The following is a 22866-nucleotide window of genomic DNA, read 5'->3' on the forward strand; positions in this document are numbered from 1 at the left end:
TGTCCAGAGGGTTCCTCCTCTATACGGGTTACCAAGCAGACTACTTTCAAGTCACCCTAGAGTAAACACAATGGTTGCTATGCCAACTCGGAGCAGGATCCACAGGGCAAACACTCGAGACGCCAGGAGAAAAGTAGTTAACAATGGAGCCTGAACTGGAGTTGGTTGGGTTGGTGTGGAGGGGGGGTTGACTAGATGGGATACAGCTTTTGGCAGATTTTACTTTTCGTAGCAGGTTAGCAGAACTTACGCAGCAGGTTAGGAGAATTAGGTTAAGGTTAGGAAAAGGGTTAAGGTTGGAGAAATGCTAAAAATTTGAATTTCTTGTCAATCTACTGCGCGCGAATTCACAGACGATAGTTTAAGTGAATACTTTTCAGGTGAGTAAAAATGTCAGTGGCTGTATTCCCTATTCAATTGTTTCGCATTGTCATTTACTTTAGTTGACTTTACTGTAAACGTTAAATCTGCGTAAGGTATTAATACTACAAACGTATAAAATAATTTTTCTTAGAAATGACTCTGCTAATAAATGCTAATCTACCAAATTACACACTTTGCAAATTACACATCTTCTGTAACGAAGTAACGTTAGCCAACAGTAATTTGAAACTGCAATTGGTTTTGTATAAAGTTGTTTTTAATTAAATAACATGTACGATTTTATTGACCATAGCCTATCATGTGTGTTGGACAGAAAGTGCATTAGTGAATTCATTAGGCCTATATCACCTCTTGAATACACTTATCTTGCAACATCCTGTATTATTATCCTTGTTCATAAACAGTTTGGTACTAATCACCATATGTGAACTTAGAATTTATATAATTGTATTACATTGTAGACATGCTTGAAAATGGATGCAATATTTTGATTTTGTAGGTGCGAGAATAGAGTAGACTATATGTGACAGACTAGACTGGCTTGATTCAGTCTTATGTAGCAACATTTGAAATGGTGTTTTTTACATTAGATAAAAGTAGAGACTCAGTTAGAAAATGGTATATCAAACACTACAGTTAAGGAACAATGGGGAAAGTAATTCTGCTTTGAAAGTTGATAAACTTGTAACCTCACTTTTGAGAAAATGGACCTGGATTATTTTGGTAAACCTACTGGAGAGCTCTTTCTTGTCTACACCCATTCAGCATGATTCACACCCTCTTAAGCCTTAGCTCCACCCATCTCTTTAAGGATTCACATGAGGCCATGTACTAAACAACCAAAGATTTAAAGACTAAAGGCTGGTTAATACTACGTCTATCGACAGTTGATGCAGTGTCATCATGAACATTCCATTGTCGTCCGACATCAAACGTGTTGTTATCGTTATGAAAAAGTATAAACACAAAAACTACAGACTGGTGGTCCAAAATAGCATAGCTAGTGTATTTCAGCACCAATTAACCCACTAATTTAAAATATATATTTAGTATATGTTAATCTAGCAAACCAGGCAACTAAAAGCAGCTTTCTAAACAATGTTTTGGTTCATTTCTAGCTTGTTAGCCAGCTAGCTTGTTCAAATAATGGCCATATCATATAGCTGACAACGTCTTCACTTTAGCTCATTTGTCTTCATTATTACAGGAAAATAAACTCACAACAAGATCATTATTTACAAGTTAATAGCGAGCCAATTACAGAAAATAGCTTACCGTTGTGAGTGTGACGAAATAAAAGCAGAGCATTCTACCAGAGAATTTTAGAACTTGGACACTGTCTCGTTGACGTTATATCCTAATTTGATTTTGGTGCAGGTCATATTCTTCACATTACCGTCTCTGGTAAACACATACTATATCAAATAAAATCAAAGTTATTTGTCACATGCACAGGATACAAAAGGTGTAATGAAATGGTTACTTGCATAGTGGAGTCTTTTGTTTAGACATGTAGCTAGCTAGCTAAACAATTAACCATAATCCCAACTCATAGCATTACTACCCTGCATGAATCTGCGGGTAGCTAACCAAACAGGTTCAATGTTAGCTAGCTAGCTAACATTAGGCAATAATTAGCAATGCAAATGGCTCTGAGATATGTGTAACGTTCGTTCTCCTCCTCGTCTGAGGAGGAGCATGGAACAGACCAAAACGCAGCTTGTGTGGAATACATGATGAATTTATTTAAACAAGACGAACACGAAGCACACTTGATAAATTACAAAATAACAAAAAACGACGTAGACCGACCTGGACATGAGAACTTACATAACACGAAGAACGCACGAACAGGAACAGACTAAACAAACAAAACAGTCCCGTGTGGTACATACACAGACACGGAAGACAATCACCCACAAACAAACAGTGAGAACAGCCTACCTTAATATGGTTCTCAATCAGAGGAAACGTCAAACACCTGCCCCTGATTGAGAACCATATAAGGCTAATTAACCATGAACCTAAACAAGAAACAAATAACATAGACTGCTCACCCCAACTCACGCCCTGACCATACTAAACAAATAAAAAAACAACGGAAAACAGGTCAGGAATGTGACAATATGAATAATATTACTATACAGATCATACATGTAAGATTAGCTAGCGAGCCAGCCAGCTAACGTTAGCTAGCTAGCTAACAGTACGTTTTAACTTGAACTGAAAATGACTTTCTGACTAAATCAGAAACTTATAATATCTGAAAATGTAGCTAGCTAGACTATCTTACCCGTATACATGGATGGACACTTCTCCCTTTGTCACGGATGCCATGGTTGCCCTTAGTTTTAAGATGTAATCCGGAGACACAACAGCCTTCTGTTTGTTCTCTTTTCGACTCCCTGCACATATTTGCAATCAAACGGCAGAATTTTCTCCATCTCCTTACGTATCATCCTCTGCTTCCACCAGGCATTCCACTGATTTCAAAACTCAGTCCTCCAGAAAATGGAGAACAACACGTTCGCAGTTATTACCTACACATATTGAGCAGCCCTTTGTTATAGACAGAAGCATGCTACATGGCAGACCAATCCAAACTCATCTCTCGGCAAGTCCAGCCCATTCAATTGTCTCAGCCGATCATGGCTAGCGGGAAGGTTCCTCTCTTTTTTCGTGGCTAAACAAACTAGGCTCGTAATTTAACAATGTTATTCATATTTACAGATGGCATACAAGTTTGTTATTAAGGCACATGAAAGTTCACATGTTCCAGAAAGCATTTCTGACAAAAAACACACTTAGATTTTTTTTTTAAGTTTACGTTCAAATGCCTCTCCTATGAAGTAGTGATGCGCGATATATGCCTATTTTCCTGAAACGAGTCGCATATGGCAACACTAGGCTACCTGGGGCGGCAGGTAGCCTAGTGGTTAGAGTGTTGGACTAGTGACTGAAAGGTTGCAAGATCAAATCCCCAAGCTGACAAGGTAAAAATATGCCGTTCTGCCCCTGTCCAGTACCCCTCAGCTCCAGGACAAACGTTGGGAGTTCTGTCCTGCTTCCTGCCCTGAGCCTCCGCAAGCAGGTGTTGACCAATGGGAAACAGCCAAATATTTTAGGTGTCTTACATATGTCGGGGCAAAAAGTTCCCACCCTTCAACTCCCACCCACCAGCCTTGCAGCCACCAATGTCTTACATATGTCGGGGCGCTTGGCGTCTGACTGCTCTGACAGTGGTGGCAAAGGTAATTTCTTGCAAGCCTTGTAATAAACAACGTTAAATACAGAGTAATACATTGACACATGGGTAAACAGCCAATGATGATGTCCTGATCTTCTATGTAAGATAACTGTTATGGACTTGAGCAGCCTCAGATTTTGTCCCATTAGTAGGATATAGTGTGACCTTAATGACCTTAGAGCAGTGGTCATCACTCAGCATGTTAAATGCTGATACACTTGTAAATGAGGATGTCACTCCAAATAAGTTTGAAGTGTCCTATTGAAGTAACCACTTCTGGTTTCCTACCATAAACTATTATTTAAAACTTAGATATTTTGGATATGCTCTGACAGGACCTGTGTTGAGGAACTCTTCTTCCTCTCAACTGAAAGATCGCAGTGTGCACATGTCCTAGAACAGAAGACAGGCTCACAGTGATATGTTGTAAGCAGAGTTGTTCAATCAGCCCCTCTCTTCTCGCCTCTCTTCAAAGTAGCACTGATTTACTGTACATTGACTTCTTCATACTTCACTTTACCTCAATATCGTCCGCCCACCCTAACCTCCACTCCACCCCAGACCTCCTTTTTCCCTGGCCTGTTTATTGATAATTAACTAAGCAGAAAGCTTGTCCCCAAATGACCCAAGGAGGAAAAAGAGGAAGAAAATAAATCTCATCTGTAATGAACAGAGCAGAAAGTGTTTCTGTTCAGGTTTGTTAGGGGGAATTTCAGGATTCATAAGCTTCCCCTTACAGAAAAACCACATGATTAAACATGTGTTTTTGGAATAATTCACGTGTGTTCACATTTTATTGTGTAGTTTCATGTTATCACGTTGCATTACATGTTCAAATCTTGATCACATTAACTTCACATAAGAGCACATGTGATCACAGGAAAACATGTTTCTGGAACAATTTCCATGTGATCACGTGAAATTCATGTGGTTTTTCCGTAAGGGTCTACTGAACACGACAAAAACCATTAGGTTTGTGTTTGATTTCTGTTGAAGATGTCTGTCTCACGGGTCCCTGGTGTGCAAACACAGGTTGCTGTGTTAATATGGTGAAGTGAACTGTGATGGAGATGAACAGACCCTGAACCATGGATTCATTGCATCTCAATCAAAGTCAGATACTGCCGGTAAAAACTAGAAATGTATGTCAGATACATTTTATCTATTTTATTGAACCTTTATTTAACTAGGCAAGTCAGTTAAGAACAAATTCTTATTTACAATGACGACCTACGAAAAGGCAAAAGGCCTCCTGCGGGGACAGGGTGTCACGCCCTGGCCATAGTTTGCGTTGTATGTTTCTATGTTTTGTTTGGTCAGGGTGTGATAGGAGTGGGCATTCTATGTTGTATGTCTAGTTTGTCTGTTTCTATGTGTTTGTTCTGATATGGTTCTCAATCAGAGGCAGGTGTTTTTCATTGTCTCTGATTGGGAGCCATATTTAGGTAGCCTGTTTTGTCATTGTGGGTTGTGGGTGATTGTTCCTGTTCCTGTGTTTTTGTATTTTTCACCGTTCAGGACTGTTTCGTTTCGTTCTCGTGTTTTGTTGTTTTTGTTAGATTATTCGTGTTCATTAAAATGGATAATCATCACGCTGCATTTTGGTCCTCCTCTCTTTCTCCTAACGACGAACGTTACACAGGGGCTGGAATTAAAAATATTTGTTTAAATTATAAATATAGGACAAAACACACATCACGACAAGAGAGACAACACAACACCACATAAAGAGAGACCTAAGATACAGTATGATGACAATGGTTGGATGCAAAAGACAATGCCACAACCACATTTTAGAAGACTGCAGTAGTTGAAGCGCTCACTACAAATACACACAGTGAGAGTTCTCCACAACCTTCTTTCTATTATATAGACAATATATTATATTGTCTTGTCTATAATTTACTTAGAAAAGCTTCATTCTATCATTAATTAACTTACAAAAGTGGTTATTTTTCATCTTGTTTCAAGCTGTGTTAAACAATGTTGATTGAAAGACTTTAGCACAAGCAACAACACTGCAATGTTGAGGCTGGAGTGCTCAGATATAGGCTTCTGATTCAATATGATTTTTGTAATACAGAGTTTTTTCTGGATAAAAAGGGGGCTTAGGTGGTGAGCGTTGTAGGAGGCGTGTTTCATGACTTCCGGATCCTCTCCTTGTTCGGGCGGCGTTCGGCGGTCGACGTCGCCGGTCTTCTAGCCATCGCCGATCCACCTTTCATTTTCCATTTGTTTTGTCTTGTCTTCCTGCACACCTTGTTTACATCTCCTACTAATTACATGTGTATTTAACCCTCTGTTCCCTCCTGTCTGTGTGGGGTATTGTTTATTGTCAAGGTTGGCACGCTTCCGGCTGGTTTGCGCCAGGTTTTGTTTTATTACCCGTGCTTTGTGGCAGCCGGTACTTTGTACTTGGGTTTTGTACTTTTGCTGCCTCATCTTGTTTCCTTGGGCATTTTGTGTTGTGACGCGTTGCGTTCTGTATTATGATTGCCTAAGTAAAGTGCTTTGTACATTCATCTCTGCTCTCCTGCGCCTGACTTCCATGCACCAGCTACACCCACCGTTGACAGCGTGGCAATGGGCGTGGCCGGCACGGCTGAATTTTATAGGAAACTTCCTGCAATTCTATACATTTCAACATGGAGCTGAGATAAATAAAAAAATAAAAAGTTTTGAAGCTAATTTCCTGCAATTCTAGACATTTTGCCATGGAGCTTCGAGAAAATTTTGCAATTCTATGCATTTTGCCGTGGATAATAATTCTGTGTTCGTTTCCTCAAACATAATAACAAAATCAATACTGCTAAATTCATTGTTTTTTAAATTTTCAATTCCCGCTGACTGTCTAGCGTTTATTTTGGTGATTGTTAATTCTCAAAGATTATAAAAAATACTTTACATCTGGTTTTAGTCGTTAAAGTTTACACTGAAAGCGTTTTTCCAACCCATAAAATGTAATCTTTTTTTTCACTGTTATGATTTGTAAAGTATATGGTCTAATTTCCTATGTCCCTATATAATATGACCTTGGTGGTGAACCCTCAACCCTCTAATGGTGAACTTGTCTCTACCAGGTTACTTTGTCTCAGGACCAAGTATGCAAGTGTTGGGCCAGCAGGCTGGTGCTAACCTCTGGGTCACCTGTAGTCCCATGGTGGTCCAGAGCCTGTGTCCAGTGTCTCCTGTCACGAGTCAGGCCTACACCTCTGGGCCTCTGGTACCACACCACCAACCCCCACAAGGCCTGGTGGTACCTTACACAGATGCCAGGTGAGTCAACCTCTGCACCACTCTAGGTGAGGGAGTATACCGCCAAACTCTTGTCATTACACTGATTTCTGTACTCTAAACAAAGTCAACATACAGTACTATATTAAACAGTTGTGTTACTCATTTGTGAGATTTCCCTTGTACTTCTATCCTTTCTTCAGGTCCTTGCTCTCCAGAGAGTCCCTGGCATCCACCACCCTGAGCCTAGCAGAGACCCAGTCAGTTCTGAGTGGCAGACAGGAGTGGCCCTATGGCTACCGGGTCCTTCCTCCACTCTGCCCACAACAGGGTTCCACCCAGGCCAGCAAGGGGGGTGAGCTGCTCAGCCTGCCCCCTGGCACTGCCATGTCCGGGGGCACCAGCATCTCCAACTCTGCCTCCCTGCCCTCCTACCTGTTTGGGGGAGATGCCAACAGCCCCCGGCAGTACTCAGCCCACTCCAAAAAGAAGGCCCTCTCCATCTCACCTCTGTCAGACAGCCATGGCCTTGACTTCAACTCCATCATCCGTACCTCGCCCACCTCGCTGGTGGCTTACATCAATGGCTCCCGGAGCTCTCCGACCTCCCACCACACCCTTTCACCCCTCCAGCCTGAGGTCTATGGCCATTTCCTGGGGGTGAGAGGGAGCTGTATCCCCTATCCTCAGACTTCAGGCCTCCTCAGCCTACCAGGCTCCACGCTCGCTCTGACCCCACTGAGTGACCCCAAACCTGGATTGGAGTGTGGCCGCATGCAGAGGCTGGAGCAGGGCGGGGCGCTGGAGAGCCAGATGGCTAACATGGTGGTGGAGCAGCAGTGTCTCCCAGAGGAGGGAGGGACACCACAGAGGGCTGCCAGTAACACTAATGACCTGGTGCCATCTCTACACTTTCAGCTAGAGTTGGCCACCATCATCAGATCAGATAGTCCACCGCAGGGCCCCCCACCTCCTTACCACTCTCACTACCAGCACCGCCAACTCCAAAGACCTTAGCCACATCCAGGGTCAGGCCCAGTCCCAGGGCCCTGTCTCTCAGCCCCCCCCAGCTCCCCCTGGGCATGGGACCAGCCTCGTGCCCCATCCCCTGTCCCTCTTCCCCATGCAGGAGGAAGAGGAGGGGGAGCTGGAGGACTACAGTGGGGGGCACTGCTGCCGCTGGGTGGACTGCAGTGCTGTGTATGACCAAAAGAAGGAGCTGGTTAGGCACATAGAGAAGCGCCATGTGGACCAGCGGAAGGGCGAAGACTTCACCTGCTTCTGGGCGGTGTGTCCACGCAGGTTCAAGCCGTTCAATGCCCGCTACAAACTCCTCATCCACATGAGAGTCCACTCTGGAGAGAAACCCAACAAGTGCACGGTACATAGCAAATCAATCTCTGGTGAAGACCTCAAAACTGTCTTTAACATGCAAGTGTGTATCTGTTTAGTCATCCACTTCAGAATCCATTGGCTTTACCTGAACCCAATTTTACCTCAGCTTTACATACCATCCCCCTTATGCACAATGGTTAACATCCTTTTTTCCATAAGTGTGTTACAGGAGGTTAGTGAGTGCAGCAGTTCCCTTCCCGACTGTCTCTCCTGTCTACTGTGAGTCAACCAGCCAGGGAAATAGACATCTTGAAGTACGCATGTTGTACCTCTTTAATGCCTTTGTGTGCTCTGATGTATGTTTGAAGGCTAAAGGTTGGGGTCAGAAATATGGTCTTTCTCCTTTTAACTGTTGCCATGGGCTAATTAGCCAGCTCTGTGAAAATTGACATGAGAGTTAACTCAATTATGTAGTTATTAAATCAGCACAAAGACAGTGCAGTGCTTAAGATCTGGCAGGGCACCAGTCAGTAAGCCTCCTGCTCTCTCTCTCTCCCCGTCTGCCCCCCCCCCTCTCTCCCTCTCTTGCTCTACCAAGCCTGTCAGTAGCCAATAAGACTTATTAGTGCCAAGTCAGGTACAGACTTGGCTGGGGTTCTGTGAAGCTGATGCCCCCTGGCCCGGTTCTGATCGGTCTGGTTATATGGCCAAGCAGAGAGACAGTTGAATGGAGTTAATCTGAAAGCCATGTATCCTTGGACCTGGTTCTGATGAGGGGATTGGCTGGATCCCCCGAGATAGGTGCTCCCAGGCCTAGTGCTGCTGCTGGTGGTTCTCTTAGATGTGCTGCTAAAGAAGGCCACGTTTTGGTTCTCTTCACTAGTCTCTTTTGATGTTTTGTATCAGTCCTGACCTGTTTTATGTTGTTTTTTATGTGTTTATGGTCAGGGCATGTGTTTTGGGTGGGCAGTCTATGTTATCTGTTTCTATGTTGGTTTTGGGTTACCTGGTATGGCTCTTGATTAGAGGCAGGTGGTTTGCATTTTCCTCTAATTAAGAGTCATATTTAGGTAGGGCGTTCTCACTGTTTGTTTGTGGGTGATTGTCTCCTGTGATGTCTTCGTCGTTGTCGATGTTATTCACTTACGGGGCTGTTTGGCTGTTCGTGTGTTTTGATGTAACGTTCCTGTCCGTGAGTTAACATTTAGTGATGTGAGTTTATGTTCAGGTTTCGTTCTACGTCGTTTTGTTATTTTGTAAGTTTGTTAAAGTGTTTGTTTTTTCGTATTGCCATTCTTCATCAGTTTTCGTTTATAAATAAAAAGATGGCTTATTTCCCGCAAACCGCATTTTGGTCTGAAGATCCTTCTCTCCTCACCTCATCCGAGGATGAGGAGAGCGACAGCCGTTACAGAATCACCCACCAACAAAATGTGACCAAGCGGTATGGGAATGCTCGACGGAGCAACAAGGATTTCTGGACTTGGGAGGAGATCCTGTCTGGTAGAGGACCCTGGGCGCAAACTGGAGAATATCGCTGCTCTCGTGAGAAGAGTGAGGCAGCCACAGCCCAGGAGCGGTGGTTTAAGGAGGCAGCTAGGAGACGTGGATGGAAGCCGGAGATTCAAGCTCGAAACCGGAATTATGAGGGGACACGTCTTGCACGGAAGCCCGAAAAGCCCGTGAGTAACTCCCAAAAATTTCTTGGGGGGGGGGCTAAAGGGTAGTGGGCCAAGGGCAGGTAGGAGACCTGCGCCCACTTCCCAGGCTAACCGTGGAGAGCGGGAGTACGGGCAGACACCGTGTTACGCAGTAGAGCGCACGGTGTCTCCTGTACGTGTGCATAGCCCAGTGCGGGTTATTCCACCTCCCCGCACTGGTAGGGCTAGATTGGGCATTGAGCCAGGTGTCATGAGGCCGGCTCAACGCGTCTGGTCTCCAGTGCGTCTCCTCGGGCCGGCATACATGGCACCTGCCTTACGCATGGTTTCCCCGGTTCGCCTACACAGCCCGGTGCGGGTTATTCCACCTCCTCGTACTGGGCGGGCGACCGGGAGCATTCAACCAGGTAAGGTTGGGCAGGCTCAATGCTCAAGAGAGCCAGTACGCCTGCACGGTCCGGTATTTCCGGCGCCACCTCCCCGCCCCAGCCTAGTACCTACAGTGCCTACATTACGCACTAGGCTACCAGTGCATTTCCAGAGCCCTGTTCCTCCTCCACGCACTCTCCCTATAGTGCGTGTATCCAGTTCAGTGCCTCCAGTTCCGGCCCCACGCACTAAGCCACCTGTGCGTCTCCTAAGTCCTGTACACACTGTCACTTCTCCCCGTACTAGTCCTGAGGTGCGTGCCCTCAGCCAGGTGCCACCAGTGCCGGTACCACGCACCAGGTATAGAGTACGCTTTGAGAGTTCAGTGTGCCCTGTCCCTGCTCCACGCACTAGTAGGAAGGTGCTTATCATTAGCCCGGTGCCTCCAGTTCCGGCACCACGCACCAGGTCTACAGTGCGCCGTATCCGGCCAGAGCCATCCGTCTCCCCAGCGCCATCTGAGCCATCCGTCTCCCCAGCGCCATCTGAGCCATCCGTCTCCCCAGCGCCATCTGTTTTCTGTCTGTTGACAGATGAATTGTACTGCACTGTATATTAGAGGTGGGTGATATGGACTAAAATCCATATTTTGCCCTAAATTACCTGACTTGATGCGATAATGATATAACAATACATTTACAACATAAAATGTATTATCCTTTAAACTACTACGACTAGTTTTATGGTTGTTGCCATCAATTCTCCTAGTACAATCACCCATATTAGCAAACTTATTTCAAACGTATTTACATTTCTCTAGTACAGGCTACTTATTGCATTGAACGATATCAGCAAAATGCCTGCGATAAGTGATTGGTTTCGTCGGTGTCGTTAATTTTCAGTTAATCGTCCTAGTTCTACTGTGTTGTGAATGCAGTTAAAGGTATACTTCAGGAGCCATAGCGGCAAAACATCTATGCACATTAGTTGCAGTAATGAGCTTGGGCTCTGTTTTAGGATCATCGAGCTGGATGAGTAGAGTTAACTAGGTTTCCAAGGAGAGAACATCACACTCATACTCAAGATCACAGTCTGGACAATTGTAGAGATACCCCACACTCTCAATCCCACTGGGAACATACTTGAGGTTCAGATAAGGAATAGACCAATCATTCTCATTCCTTGTCTTGTTTCGCCGCTTCTTGGTTAGTCAATTATTAACTGGATGCATACCTGTGGTCGACCTTTCGCTCCAAAACACTCACATATTAGTGCTAACCAGTCCCGTTGCTATGGAGGCTGCAGTTGTAGTCGGATGGGTCTGTGTACCGTGTAATCTGACCCCCTACCCAAAAACAGAATAGACATTGGGTGTGTCAGAAATGGCGCCTTATTCCATATTTAGTGAATAGAGTGCCATTTTGTACGTACAGATGTAGGATCTTCATTTGACCCGTATTGTCGCAACAAAATAATCCTGCAGCAACAGGATTTGAACATTTAGTCCATAATGTTGCTTGATCAGTGGTTAGGCTAGCCAAAATTAGACTACATGAAAAGTGGAATACTGTTTCTATAACTGTGTGTTATTACGGGTAGAATCTTACATTTATCACCCTGTTGCTGGTGAACTTTCAATGTATTTGAGGTTTAAAAAAGCTTACGAAAAATGTATCAACCCCTACAAAAATGTCCATTAACTATAATCCACATAATAATTCACATTTCCTGTTGCTTCAGGATTATTGTCCTACTGTAGCAAACTGGCTCAAATTAAGATCATACATCTGTATCCATTGTACACCATCCCATCATCCCAGGTATGACTCAGCAGCATAAGATAAAAAAGTCCTACTGAAAAGAAGTTGAACATGGTCAGTCCATTATTGACAGAAACAATCAGAAAACCCAGACTTACTGAACAAAAACAGTCTAAGCAATCAAAGTCAGGATCCTGACAGGATCCAGACTTAGACAACAGAGCCTCTCACAGAGAGAGAGAACCAGGTCTTATATGCCATGCCAGCCAATTGTTCAAGATTTACGCTCTGGCTTATTGTGAGGAATGATTGACAGGAATAGGGTTGCAAAATTCCGGGAACTTTCAATAAATTCCCTGGTTTTCCTGAAATCCAAGTTGGAGGAGTCTCTGAATCAGGAATGAATAAGCAGGTCTTTCTTACGCACTTCTCTGTAGTTGGTATTCAAACTTACCTTATGTAGGTGCGTAACGGGCTTTGCAGGTATGGTAATTCAACCGCTGAAAACCCTCCCACTTGCTGGCCAATAGATTTTCTTGTGGAGTTTTCATTCAATAGGGTTTTCAGTATATTTATCTAAAGCCACCCCTTTAAATTTGGTTTACCTTTGATTAGAATTTTCTCAACAGACTCACTGAAAGATAGCCATCTAAAAATACAGATATTCATCTTTTCAGTACCATTTGGTAGATTTAAACCAACTTTGATCTGGTATATTATTTAGGTTTAGAAATGTATTCATAAATGATTCAAAAACAGGTTTAGAGAGCCTTTACGCACCAAATATAATATTGGTGAATCAAAAATACAGTGGTTTGATTTATCCTGAAAGTTTCCATATTCAATTGTTCAGTCCCTGAAATATTGGAAAGTGAGAAAAGTGTACAATAGGGGTTGAACAGTAGTCCTATAAATCTACCCCAATTCTTGTATTATTTTTAACTTAACAACATGAATTGGGGTATTTAGAATATTATATAGGTAGAGAACATTGTAAGGAACAAGTCTGTGTCAATAACTCAGTTTTGGCAAAAATGCAGATTAACCCTTCCAACTGGGCACAGATATCAATTCAACGTCTATTCCACGTTGGTTTAATGTAATTTCATCGAAATTATGTGGAAACAGTATTGATTCAACTAGTGTGTTTCCAGTGGGTTATCATTCCAAGCTCTCGATATGTTGACTGCTGTATATCTTGACTTACCCTGGAGTTACCCGTTTTGATTGATTGGGCCTCAAAGTATGTCACTTACGGTTTACCAAAAAAAGGCCTTCATTCATATGCCATTTCCCTTTCATACTGTAAAAAATCTGATTGTACATTTTCTTAGTGTTGGGTGTTCTATTCTGCACCAGGTTCAAATGAGTAATAGGTTCACTTGTGTAATCACAGTGTGCATTTAAGCATATCAGTTGTTAAGTTGAAAGAAGACATTCAGACTGAAACCCCAGTAGTTCCGTGTTAATTCACTTAGTTCCTTACAATGGACAGCTTGAAATTCTAGTCCTGCCCACATCACCATTGAATGCAGGCCTGGTGAGATTTCTAGTTTGCCAAGATTTTTAGCGGCATCTCTACAACCTCAAGGAGGGAAATAACCTGGCACCAAAAAAACGTTTCAGACTTCAAAGTATTTTAACAACACAGCTTCTTCTCAAGTTTCTGTAACTGTTTTTAGCTCTTGTTTTAAAGTAACTGTGAAGTGTTTCCGGAGTTCTATGAAATATGACCTAAAATTAATTACAATGTGAGTGAAATAGTTTTTCTTCCCAAAAATTGCAATTGAGTGTAAAAAAATAAGATTTTCTGTGTTTGAATGGTGTGGGTGTATCCCAACAACAGAATGGTGTGGGTGTAGACCATTCAGTAAAAATATTTACATGGGTAGACCACTGATTGGCCATCTCAGCCAATGAGCCATCATGACATTGTGTTCTATGTGGAAATAGAAAGGATTTTTTAAATGGTCTGTTTGAGATACACATTTGAGGTTGGGTTTTTTGAGTGTTTTTTCTCCAATTCATGCTTTGGCCACAAATACGAGTGTAGGATGAGTCAACATTATTTGGTTATGAGTTAACAGATTATTAACTTTTAAAAGTGAGATTTTCACTGGACAGTTACTTTTAAGACCTAAAAATATCATGCATTAACCTTTTACATTTAAAGAAGATGATAGCAGACAAGAGGATCATTTGACTGAGAATGAGGAGAGGATATGTGAGAGTGAAGTGAGACATGACAGTCTGAAGTGGATAAGAATGGGAGTTGAGCTGTAGATAAGAGTAAGAAAAACGCCATGTGAAGATGTGAGATGTGAGAGAGAACAGCGAGAAGAAGTAAGTGAGGAGAAGAGAGAGAGTTGAGATGTGAGAGAATGGAGATGTGAGGGAATGGAGATGTGAGAGAGAGGAGATGTGAGAGAGTGGAGATGAGAGTGGGGATGTGAGAGAGTGGAGATGTGAGAGGTGATATGTCAAGAGAGTGGAGATGTGAGAGAGAAGAGAGAGTGGAGATGTGAGAGGTGATATGTCAAGAGAGTGGAGAAGAGAGATTGGAGATGTCAGAGAGTGGAGAGAGGCTAAGGCACAACTGTAGGCACTAGACTGACTCTGCTGGCACGATGTGGGCGGGTCATTGTTCCCCGGGGCATGGGAGGCTGCCAGGACCTGTCAGGAGGCTGGCTGTGGCATTTAGGTCCACTAAGGAGCCATGTTGCTATCTATTCAGACCCTCTGTCTCACAAAGCAGCTAAAAGGGGACTATTAGCTTTATTAGAGTGTGTGTGTGTGGGGGGGGGGGGCACCGCTGGGCTCCTGGCAGTATATTTGTGTGATGCTAGTTCTTAGTTCTTTTCCCATCCCCAGGTTGAATGACTATTTATCCTGCTCATTCTCCGTGGCCTGTGTTTTTCTTATGCTAGCCGGTCTGAATGGTCCGATGCTGATCCCTTTTTCTACACTGTTGTTTTGAGTGTCTGGTCATGGGGTACTTTCCTAGGATGCCACTGTATTAGACAACATTTGGACAGAATATCCTGCTGTGTGTGAAGAAGACTTGTGTAAGACTAAGACTGGTGGCTTTCTCCACTTTCAGTAATACACAACGGCTGTTAGGTCATGTCCCCAGACATGCAGGGCATGGTAAACACCCACAAGGAGAGAGATCGTCATCGTTGCATGGGAGACTCCATCTGTAAGCATTAAAATGCTTTTGAAAATACCCCCAAATTCACACATTTACTATGATACAGTCATGCAGAATCAATTTTCTATCCCTAATAGACGGTTGAGCACTAATAGAATTCTCAGGCATATCCGCATCACTCGATTCCTCTTGAGTTACTTAAGGCTTATAAAATATATCCTTTACTCCATTCCTTTGACATTAAGAACATATGGTTCCCATCAGAAGGAGTCATAATGGCTTTACTGGAATTGAGTTTTGGCATAATGACAGTACTCTGCTGGTGGTTGTGGTTTTGCTCTGCAGGGTGTATGTTCGTGCCTGCTGTTTTCCAACTTCGAGAGAGAACATTTGCGAGTGTTGTGTCTCTGGAATAGGTATGTGTTTTGCCTGTACTGTACATTAGATATGTGAATTTCATCAAGATACTGTCCTGCAAGAAGATACCAGCAATGTTGATTCAGATAGAGTTCAGAAGAGAAATAGAGTTTGAAGTTAGTGCTATGTTATTACATTAATTAAAGGAATGGGAAATATGTCCCATACGAATGCGATGAGTCAAATATTAAAGGAACTGTATTTAGTCAGTTTAGACTGAGGGAGAGGTATAGCTATGCAAGGAATCCAGTCCTGGAGGAACAATAATAAAATGGGTCACGGTCCCATGACTTTACTCTGATGCTGAAGTAAGAACATTCCAAACACCATGACCGCAGAGAGCAAAGTGCTAGGCTTGGCTTACAGTAAGAAACTGTGATGATTCACATGTTTTGAGGGTGAAGTCATTGCAATGAGGTGGGTAGTACTGCACAAAGGAGAGCTGTTCAGTTCTGCTGACTTTAATTAACCTCCATCCACTACTCCTGAATCTCATAGCTTGTGACAGCGAGTGCAGTAGACCTGGGCAGGGAGCAAGTTATTTTGGCAAGGAACAAACCTCTCTACCTTAGCCCTTCTACCAGTTAGTGGTAGCATTTTTCTACAATGAGTTACTCTGTCATGTAGCTCCTACGAGACCCTAGAGACAAGATCGTTTTTACAGACATTGAGGTCTGTTTACACACAGATACTGAACCCTGCTGGTTACATTGACAACCTCACCTCTTATATAGTGTTTGTCAGTGTTATTTTTTCCCGGATATTGTTTTGTGGTTAGTGCTATCTGGAATCCTTGGGTTGTCCGTACCCTAACCTTAACCCCTACCCTAACCATAACCTAACCATTTTAAATGTACATTTCAATGAGGTATTGTCAGAGTTGGGACGTCCCAAGTATCCCAGATAGCCTGGACCATTGATTTGTGGCCCAAGATGTACAGTATAGGTTCATGATAGGTATACTAATTGTACACTATCACTCCTGTCCCTGTGCCCTATGTGTGTGGTTGCAGTTTGAGGGCTGTCAGAAGGCTTTCTCTCGGCTGGAGAACATGAAGATCCACCTGCGCAGCCACACTGGAGAGAAGCCTTATATATGCCAGCACCCCGGCTGCCACAAAGCCTTCAGCAACTCCAGCGACAGAGCCAAGCATCAGCGCACACACCTGGACACGGTGAGTTGAGTGGCATAACTCAGACAGACACACATATGGTGTGACAATGGCGCCGGAGGAGATGGCTGCCGTTTTACGGTCTCCTAACCAATTATGTTATTGTGTGTGTTTTTTTCGCAATTTACTTTGTACATAATGTTTCTCTTATGACCGAAAAGAGCTTCTAGATATCAGGACAGCGATTACTCACCTCGTACTGGAAGAAGAGTTTTTCTTTAATGAGTCGGACGTGAAGGATTTACTTCAGACACCCGACAAGGCCCTCATCCCCGTCATTCGCAGGAGAAAGAGACAGAGATATCGGGGACGTAGGTCGGGTTGCCTTGTAAGGATCCGACGGCGAGAGGGTAATCTGCCTTTACCATCAGTCCTATCAGCCAACGTACAATCATTGGATAACAAAATAGATGAACTACGACCACGTATATCCAACCAACGGGACATTAAAAACTGTAATATCTTATGTTTCACAGAGTCGTGGCTGAACGACGGCATGAATAACATACAGCTGGAGGGTTTACGCTGCATCGGCAAGATAGAACAGCCGCCTCCGGTAAGACAAGTGGTGGCGGTCTGTGTATATTTGTAAACAACAGCTGGTGCACAAAATCTAATAGTAAGGAAGTCTCAAGGTTTTGCTCACCTGAGGTAGATCTCATGATAAGCTATAGACCACACTATTTACCAAGAGAGTTTTCATCTATATTCTTCGTAGCTGTCTGTTTACCACCACAAACCGATGCTGGCACTAAGACCGCACTCAATGAGCTATATACGGCCATAAGCAAACAGGAAAACGCTCATCCAGACTTAAATCCATTTTACCTCATTTCTACCAGCATGTTAAATGTGCAAACAGAGGGGGAAAAAACTCCAGACCACCTTTACTCCACACACAGAGACGCGTACAAAGCTCTCCCTCGCCCTCCATTTGGCACATCCGACCATAATTCTATCCTCCTGATTCCTGCTTACAAATAAAACTGAAGCAGGAAGCACCAGTGACTCGGTCAATAAAGAAGTGGTCAGAAGACGCAGATGCTAAGCTACAGGACTGTTTTGCTAGCACAGTCTGGAATATGTTCCAGGATTCTTCCGATGGCATTGAGGAGTACACCACATCAGTCACAAGCTTCATTAATAAGTGCATCGATGATGTCGTCCTCACAGTGACCGTACGTACATACCCCAACCAGAAGCCACGGATTACAGGCAACTTCCGCACTGAGCTAAAGGGTAGAGCTGCCGCTTTCAGGGATCGGGACTCTAACCCGGAAGCTTATAAGAAATCCCGCTATGCCCTCAGACAAACCATCAAACATTGTGTGATCTCGCTCTCCGTAGCCGATGTGAGTAAGACCTTTAAACAGGTCAACATTCCCAGACGGATTACCAGGACGTGTACTCGAAGCATGCGCGGACCAACTGGCAAGTGTCTTCACTGACATTTTCGACCTGTCCCTGACTGAGTCTGTAATACCAACATGTTTCAAGCAGACTACCATAGTCCGTGTGCCCAAGAGCACTAAGGTAACCTGCCTAAATGACTACCGACCTGTAGCACTCACATCTGTAGCCATGAAGTGCTTTGAAAGGCTGGTCATGGCTCACATCAACACCATTATCCCAGAAACCCTAGACCCACTCCAATTTGCATACCGCCCCAACAGATCCACAGATGATGCAATCTCTATTGCACTCCACACTGCTCTTTCCCACCTTGACAAAAGGGACAACTATGTGAGAATTCTATTCATTGACTACAGCTCAGGGTTTAACACCATAGTGCCCTCAAAGCTCATCACTAAGCTAAGGACCCTGGGACTAAATGCCTCCCTCTGCAACTGGATCCTGGAATTTCTAACGGGCTGCTCCCAGGTGGTAAGGGTAGGTAACAACACATCCGCCACTCTGATCCTCAACACGGGGGCCCCCAGGGGTGCGTGCTCAGTCCCCTCCTGTACTCCCTGTTCACTCATGACTACATGGCCAGGCACGACTCCAACACCATCATTAAGTTTGCCGATGACACAACAGTGGTAGACCTGATCACCGACAACGATGAGACAGCCTATAGGGAGGAGGTCAGAGACCTGGCCGTGTGGTGCCAGGATAACAACCACTCCCTCAACGTGATCAAAACAAAGGAGATGATTGTGGACTACAGGAAAAGGAAGAACGAGCACCCCCATTCTCATTGACGTGGCTGTAGTGGAGCAGGTTGAGAGCTTCAAGTTCCTTGGTGTCCACATCACCAACAAACTATCATGGTCTAAACACACCAAGACAGTCATGAAGAGGGCACGACAAACGCCTATTTCCCCCCAGGGGACTGAAAAGACTTGTCATGGGTACTCAGAACTTTAAAAAGTTCTACAGCTGCACAATCAAGAGCATCCTGACTGGTTGTATCACTGCCTGGTATGGCAACTGTTCGGCCTCCAACTGCAAGGCTCCCGAGTGGTGCAGCGGTCTAAGGCACTGCAGCTCAGTGCAAGAGGAGTCTTTACAGTCCCTGGTTTGAATCCAGGCTGAGTCACATCTGGCTGTGATTGGGAGTCCCATAGGACTGCACATAATTGAACCAAGGTTGGTTGGGTTTGGCTGGGATAGGCCGTCATTGTAAATAAGAATTTGTTCTTAACTGACTTGCCTTGTTAAATAAAAATATATACAGTTGAAGTTTACATACACTTTGGTTGGAGTCATTAAAACTCGTTTTTAACCACTCCACAAATTTCTTGTTAACAAACTATCGTTTTGGAAAGTCGGTTAGGACATCTACTTTGTGCATGACACAAGTAATTTTTCCAACAATTGTTTACAGACAGATTATTTCACTTATAATTCACTGTATCACAATTCCAGTGGTTCAGAAGTTTACAAACACTAAGTTGACTGTGCCTTTAAACAGCTTGAAAATTTCCAGAAAATTATGTCATGGCTTTAAAAGCTTCTGACAGGCTAATGGATTTGAGTCAATTGGAAGTGTACCTGTGGATGTATTGCAAGGCCTACCTTCAAACCCAGTGCCTCTTTGCTTGGCATCATGGGAAAATCAAAAGAAATCAGCCAGACCTCTGAAAAAATATTGTAGACCTCCACAAGTCTGGCTCATCCTTGAGAGCAATTTCCAAATGCCTGAAGGTACCACGTTCATCTGTACAAACAATAGTACACAAGTATAAACACCATGCGACCACGCAGCCGTCATACCGCTCAGGAAGGAGACGCGTTCTGTCTCCTAGAGATGAACTTCCTCTGGTGCGAAAAGTGCAAATCAATCCCAGAACAACAGCAAAGGACCTTGTGAAGATGCTGGAGGAAACAGGTACAAAAGTATCTATATCCACAGTTAAACGAGTCCTATATCGACATAACCTGAAAGGCCGCTCAGCAAGGAAGAAGCCACTGCTCCAAAACCGCCCTAAAAAAGCCAGACTACGGTTTGCAACTGCACATGGGGACAAAGATCGTACTTTTTGGAGAAATGTCCTCTGGTCTGATGAAACAAAATAGAACTGTTTGGCCATAATGACCATCATTATGTTTGGAGGAAAAAGGGGGAGGCTTGCAAGCCAAAGAACACCATCCCAACCGTGAAGCACGATGTTGGCAGCATCATGTTGTGGGGGTGCTGTGCTAATCCAAGTATATAATTTTAAAAGACTAATTGATCATTAGAAAACCCTTTTGCAATTATGTTAGCACAGCTGAAAACTGTTGTGCTAACTAAAGAAGCAATAAAACTGACCTTCTTTAGACTAGTTGAGTATCTGGAGCATCAGCATTTGTGGGTTTGATTACAGGCTCAAAGTTTCCAGCAACAGAACTTTCTTCTGAAACTCGTCAGTCTATTCTTGTTCTAAGAAATTAAGGCTATTCCATGCGAAAGATTGCCAAGAAACTGAAGATCTCGTACTAGCTGTGTACTACAGCTCAGTTGTGCACCGGGGCCTCCCATTCCTCTTTCTATTCTGGTTAGAGCCAGTTTGCGCTGTTCTGTGAAGGAAGTTGCTGATGCTCCAGATACTCAACTAGTCTGTAGAAGGCCAGTTTTATTGCTTCTTTATTCAGAACAACAGTTTTCAGCTGTGCTAACATAATTGCAAAAGGGTTTTCTAATGATCAATTAGCCTTTTAAATTGATAAACTTGGATTAGCTAACACAAAGTGCCATTGGAACACAGGAGTGATGGTTGCTGATAATGGGCCTCTGTACACCTATGTAGATATTCCATAAAGAATTCAGCTGTTTCCAGCTACAATAGTCATTTACAACATTAAAAATGTCTACACTGTAATTCTGATCAATTTGATGTTATTTTAATGGACAAAAACTATGCTTTTCTTTCAAAAACAAGGACATTTCCAAGTGACCCAAAACTTTTGAACGGTAGTATACATATTACCTCAATTACCTTGACTAACCAGTGCCACCGCACATTGACTCTGTACCGGTACCCCCTTTATATAGCCTTGCTACTGTTATTTTACTGCTGCTCTTTAATTATTTGTTATTTTATATATTTTACTTATCTATTTTTTACTTAACACTTATTTTTCTTAAAACTGCATTGGTGGTTAAGGGCTTATAAATCAGCATTTCACTGTAAGGTCTACACCTGTTGTATTCGGCGCATGTGACAAATAACATTTGATTTGATTTGAAAACACACATCGAAAGCCGAAAGTTGTTGGTTTTGTGACATAATTTACATTTTGTGTCTGTGTGTTTGTGCAGAAGCCGTACGCGTGTCAGATCCCTGGTTGTGTAAAGCGCTACACTGACCCCAGCTCCCTGCGCAAGCACATCAAATCCCATTCATCCAAAGAGAGGCAGTTTAGGAAAAAGGTCAGTATGGAGCTGCCTGGACTCTGCTTTTAACAGTTATACCTGATAATCAGCTTCATCACGCTTTGCTGTCAAAGTGTGACTGCAGTCTCAATGTCTCTTTAGACTCTTTAGACACTCTCACTCTCTCTCTTTCACTGCCTCTTAGTTTCCCCACTTACTGTACGTAATGGGGACACTTCTGTTGTATCACAAACACATCCACTCGTACAGTACACTATGCCGACACATAATATTGTATACATCTTCACTAGTTAGTTTATTTTCTTTGCTGCGTTGTAATATTCAGACTATTAAAGTTCCTGTTGATAAAAATCATGCTCATTAACTCTATCTTCGAGTTAAGGTTATGTAACCATAGATACTGTACAACCAGCCACAGGAGGTGAGTTGTTTCTATTTTTAAAAAAGTATAGTTTACAAATGCGCGCTCCCACATTCACAGCTTCTTTCATTAGCAAGTTACTTTATTCTCTGCTTGCATTTATGCTGATCTCTGTACATCTGTTTCCATGTGATTGGTCTAAAGCTGAGGTCATCAATTGACATGAGCCAAGAGACATTAACGGACTGTCTAACCATCCAACCCATGCTACCCAGCCTCTCTCCTCTGGACATGATTAACAGCAAGCTGGGCCAATCACCAATACCTTCCCTAGATCTCTACACAGGTACGCATTTTTTACATGCATTGACAGTGCCTTTAGTACAGTAGTTCTGGCAAATATAACCTTACTAGAATGAAAGCCATGGTTTCATACACTGTATATACAGAAGTATGTGGACACCCCTTCAAATTATTGGATTCGGCTATTTCAGCCACACCCGTTGTTGACAGCTCAGCTGTATAAAATTGAGCACACAGCCATGCAATCTCAATAGACAAACATTGGCAATAGAATGGCCTTACTGAAGAGCTCAGTGACGTTCAACGTGGCACCATCATAGGATGCCACCTTTTCAACAAGTCAGTTCGTCTAATTTCTGCCCTGCTAGAGCTGCCCCGGGTCAACTGGAAATGCTGTTTGTGAAGTGGAAAGTTTAGGTCAACAACTACTCAGCTGCAAAGTGGTAGGCCACACAATCTCACAGAACAGAACCATAGAGTGCTGAAGCGAGTAGCGTGTATAAATTGTCTGTCCTCGGTTGCAACACTCACTACGAGTTCCAAAGAAGAACTGTTCGTCGGGAGCGTCATGAAATTAGTTTCCATGGCCAAGCAGCCTAATCTTAGGCACACAAGCCTAAGATCACCATGCACAATGCCAAGCGTCAAAC

General features: G+C 43.3%; 1 protein-coding gene across 1 annotated transcript in view; it reads left to right on the forward strand.

Annotated features, from left to right (window-relative positions):
* The first annotated feature begins 244 nt into the window (after positions 1 to 244).
* The window catches only part of LOC139536584 (zinc finger protein GLIS3-like), a 31578-nt gene continuing 8956 nt past the window's right edge, over positions 245 to 22866 (forward strand). Inside the window, 7 exon segments of the mRNA XM_071337233.1 lie at positions 245 to 380; positions 6712 to 6907; positions 7069 to 7876; positions 7878 to 8246; positions 16572 to 16733; positions 21478 to 21588; positions 22118 to 22259. Coding sequence (XP_071193334.1) covers positions 6735 to 6907; positions 7069 to 7876; positions 7878 to 8246; positions 16572 to 16733; positions 21478 to 21588; positions 22118 to 22259 — 1765 coding nt within the window. The 5' untranslated portion in view covers positions 245 to 380; positions 6712 to 6734.

The sequence above is a fragment of the Salvelinus alpinus genome, chromosome 1 (assembly GCF_045679555.1).
Source record: "Salvelinus alpinus chromosome 1, SLU_Salpinus.1, whole genome shotgun sequence".
Lineage (NCBI taxonomy): Eukaryota > Metazoa > Chordata > Actinopteri > Salmoniformes > Salmonidae > Salvelinus > Salvelinus alpinus.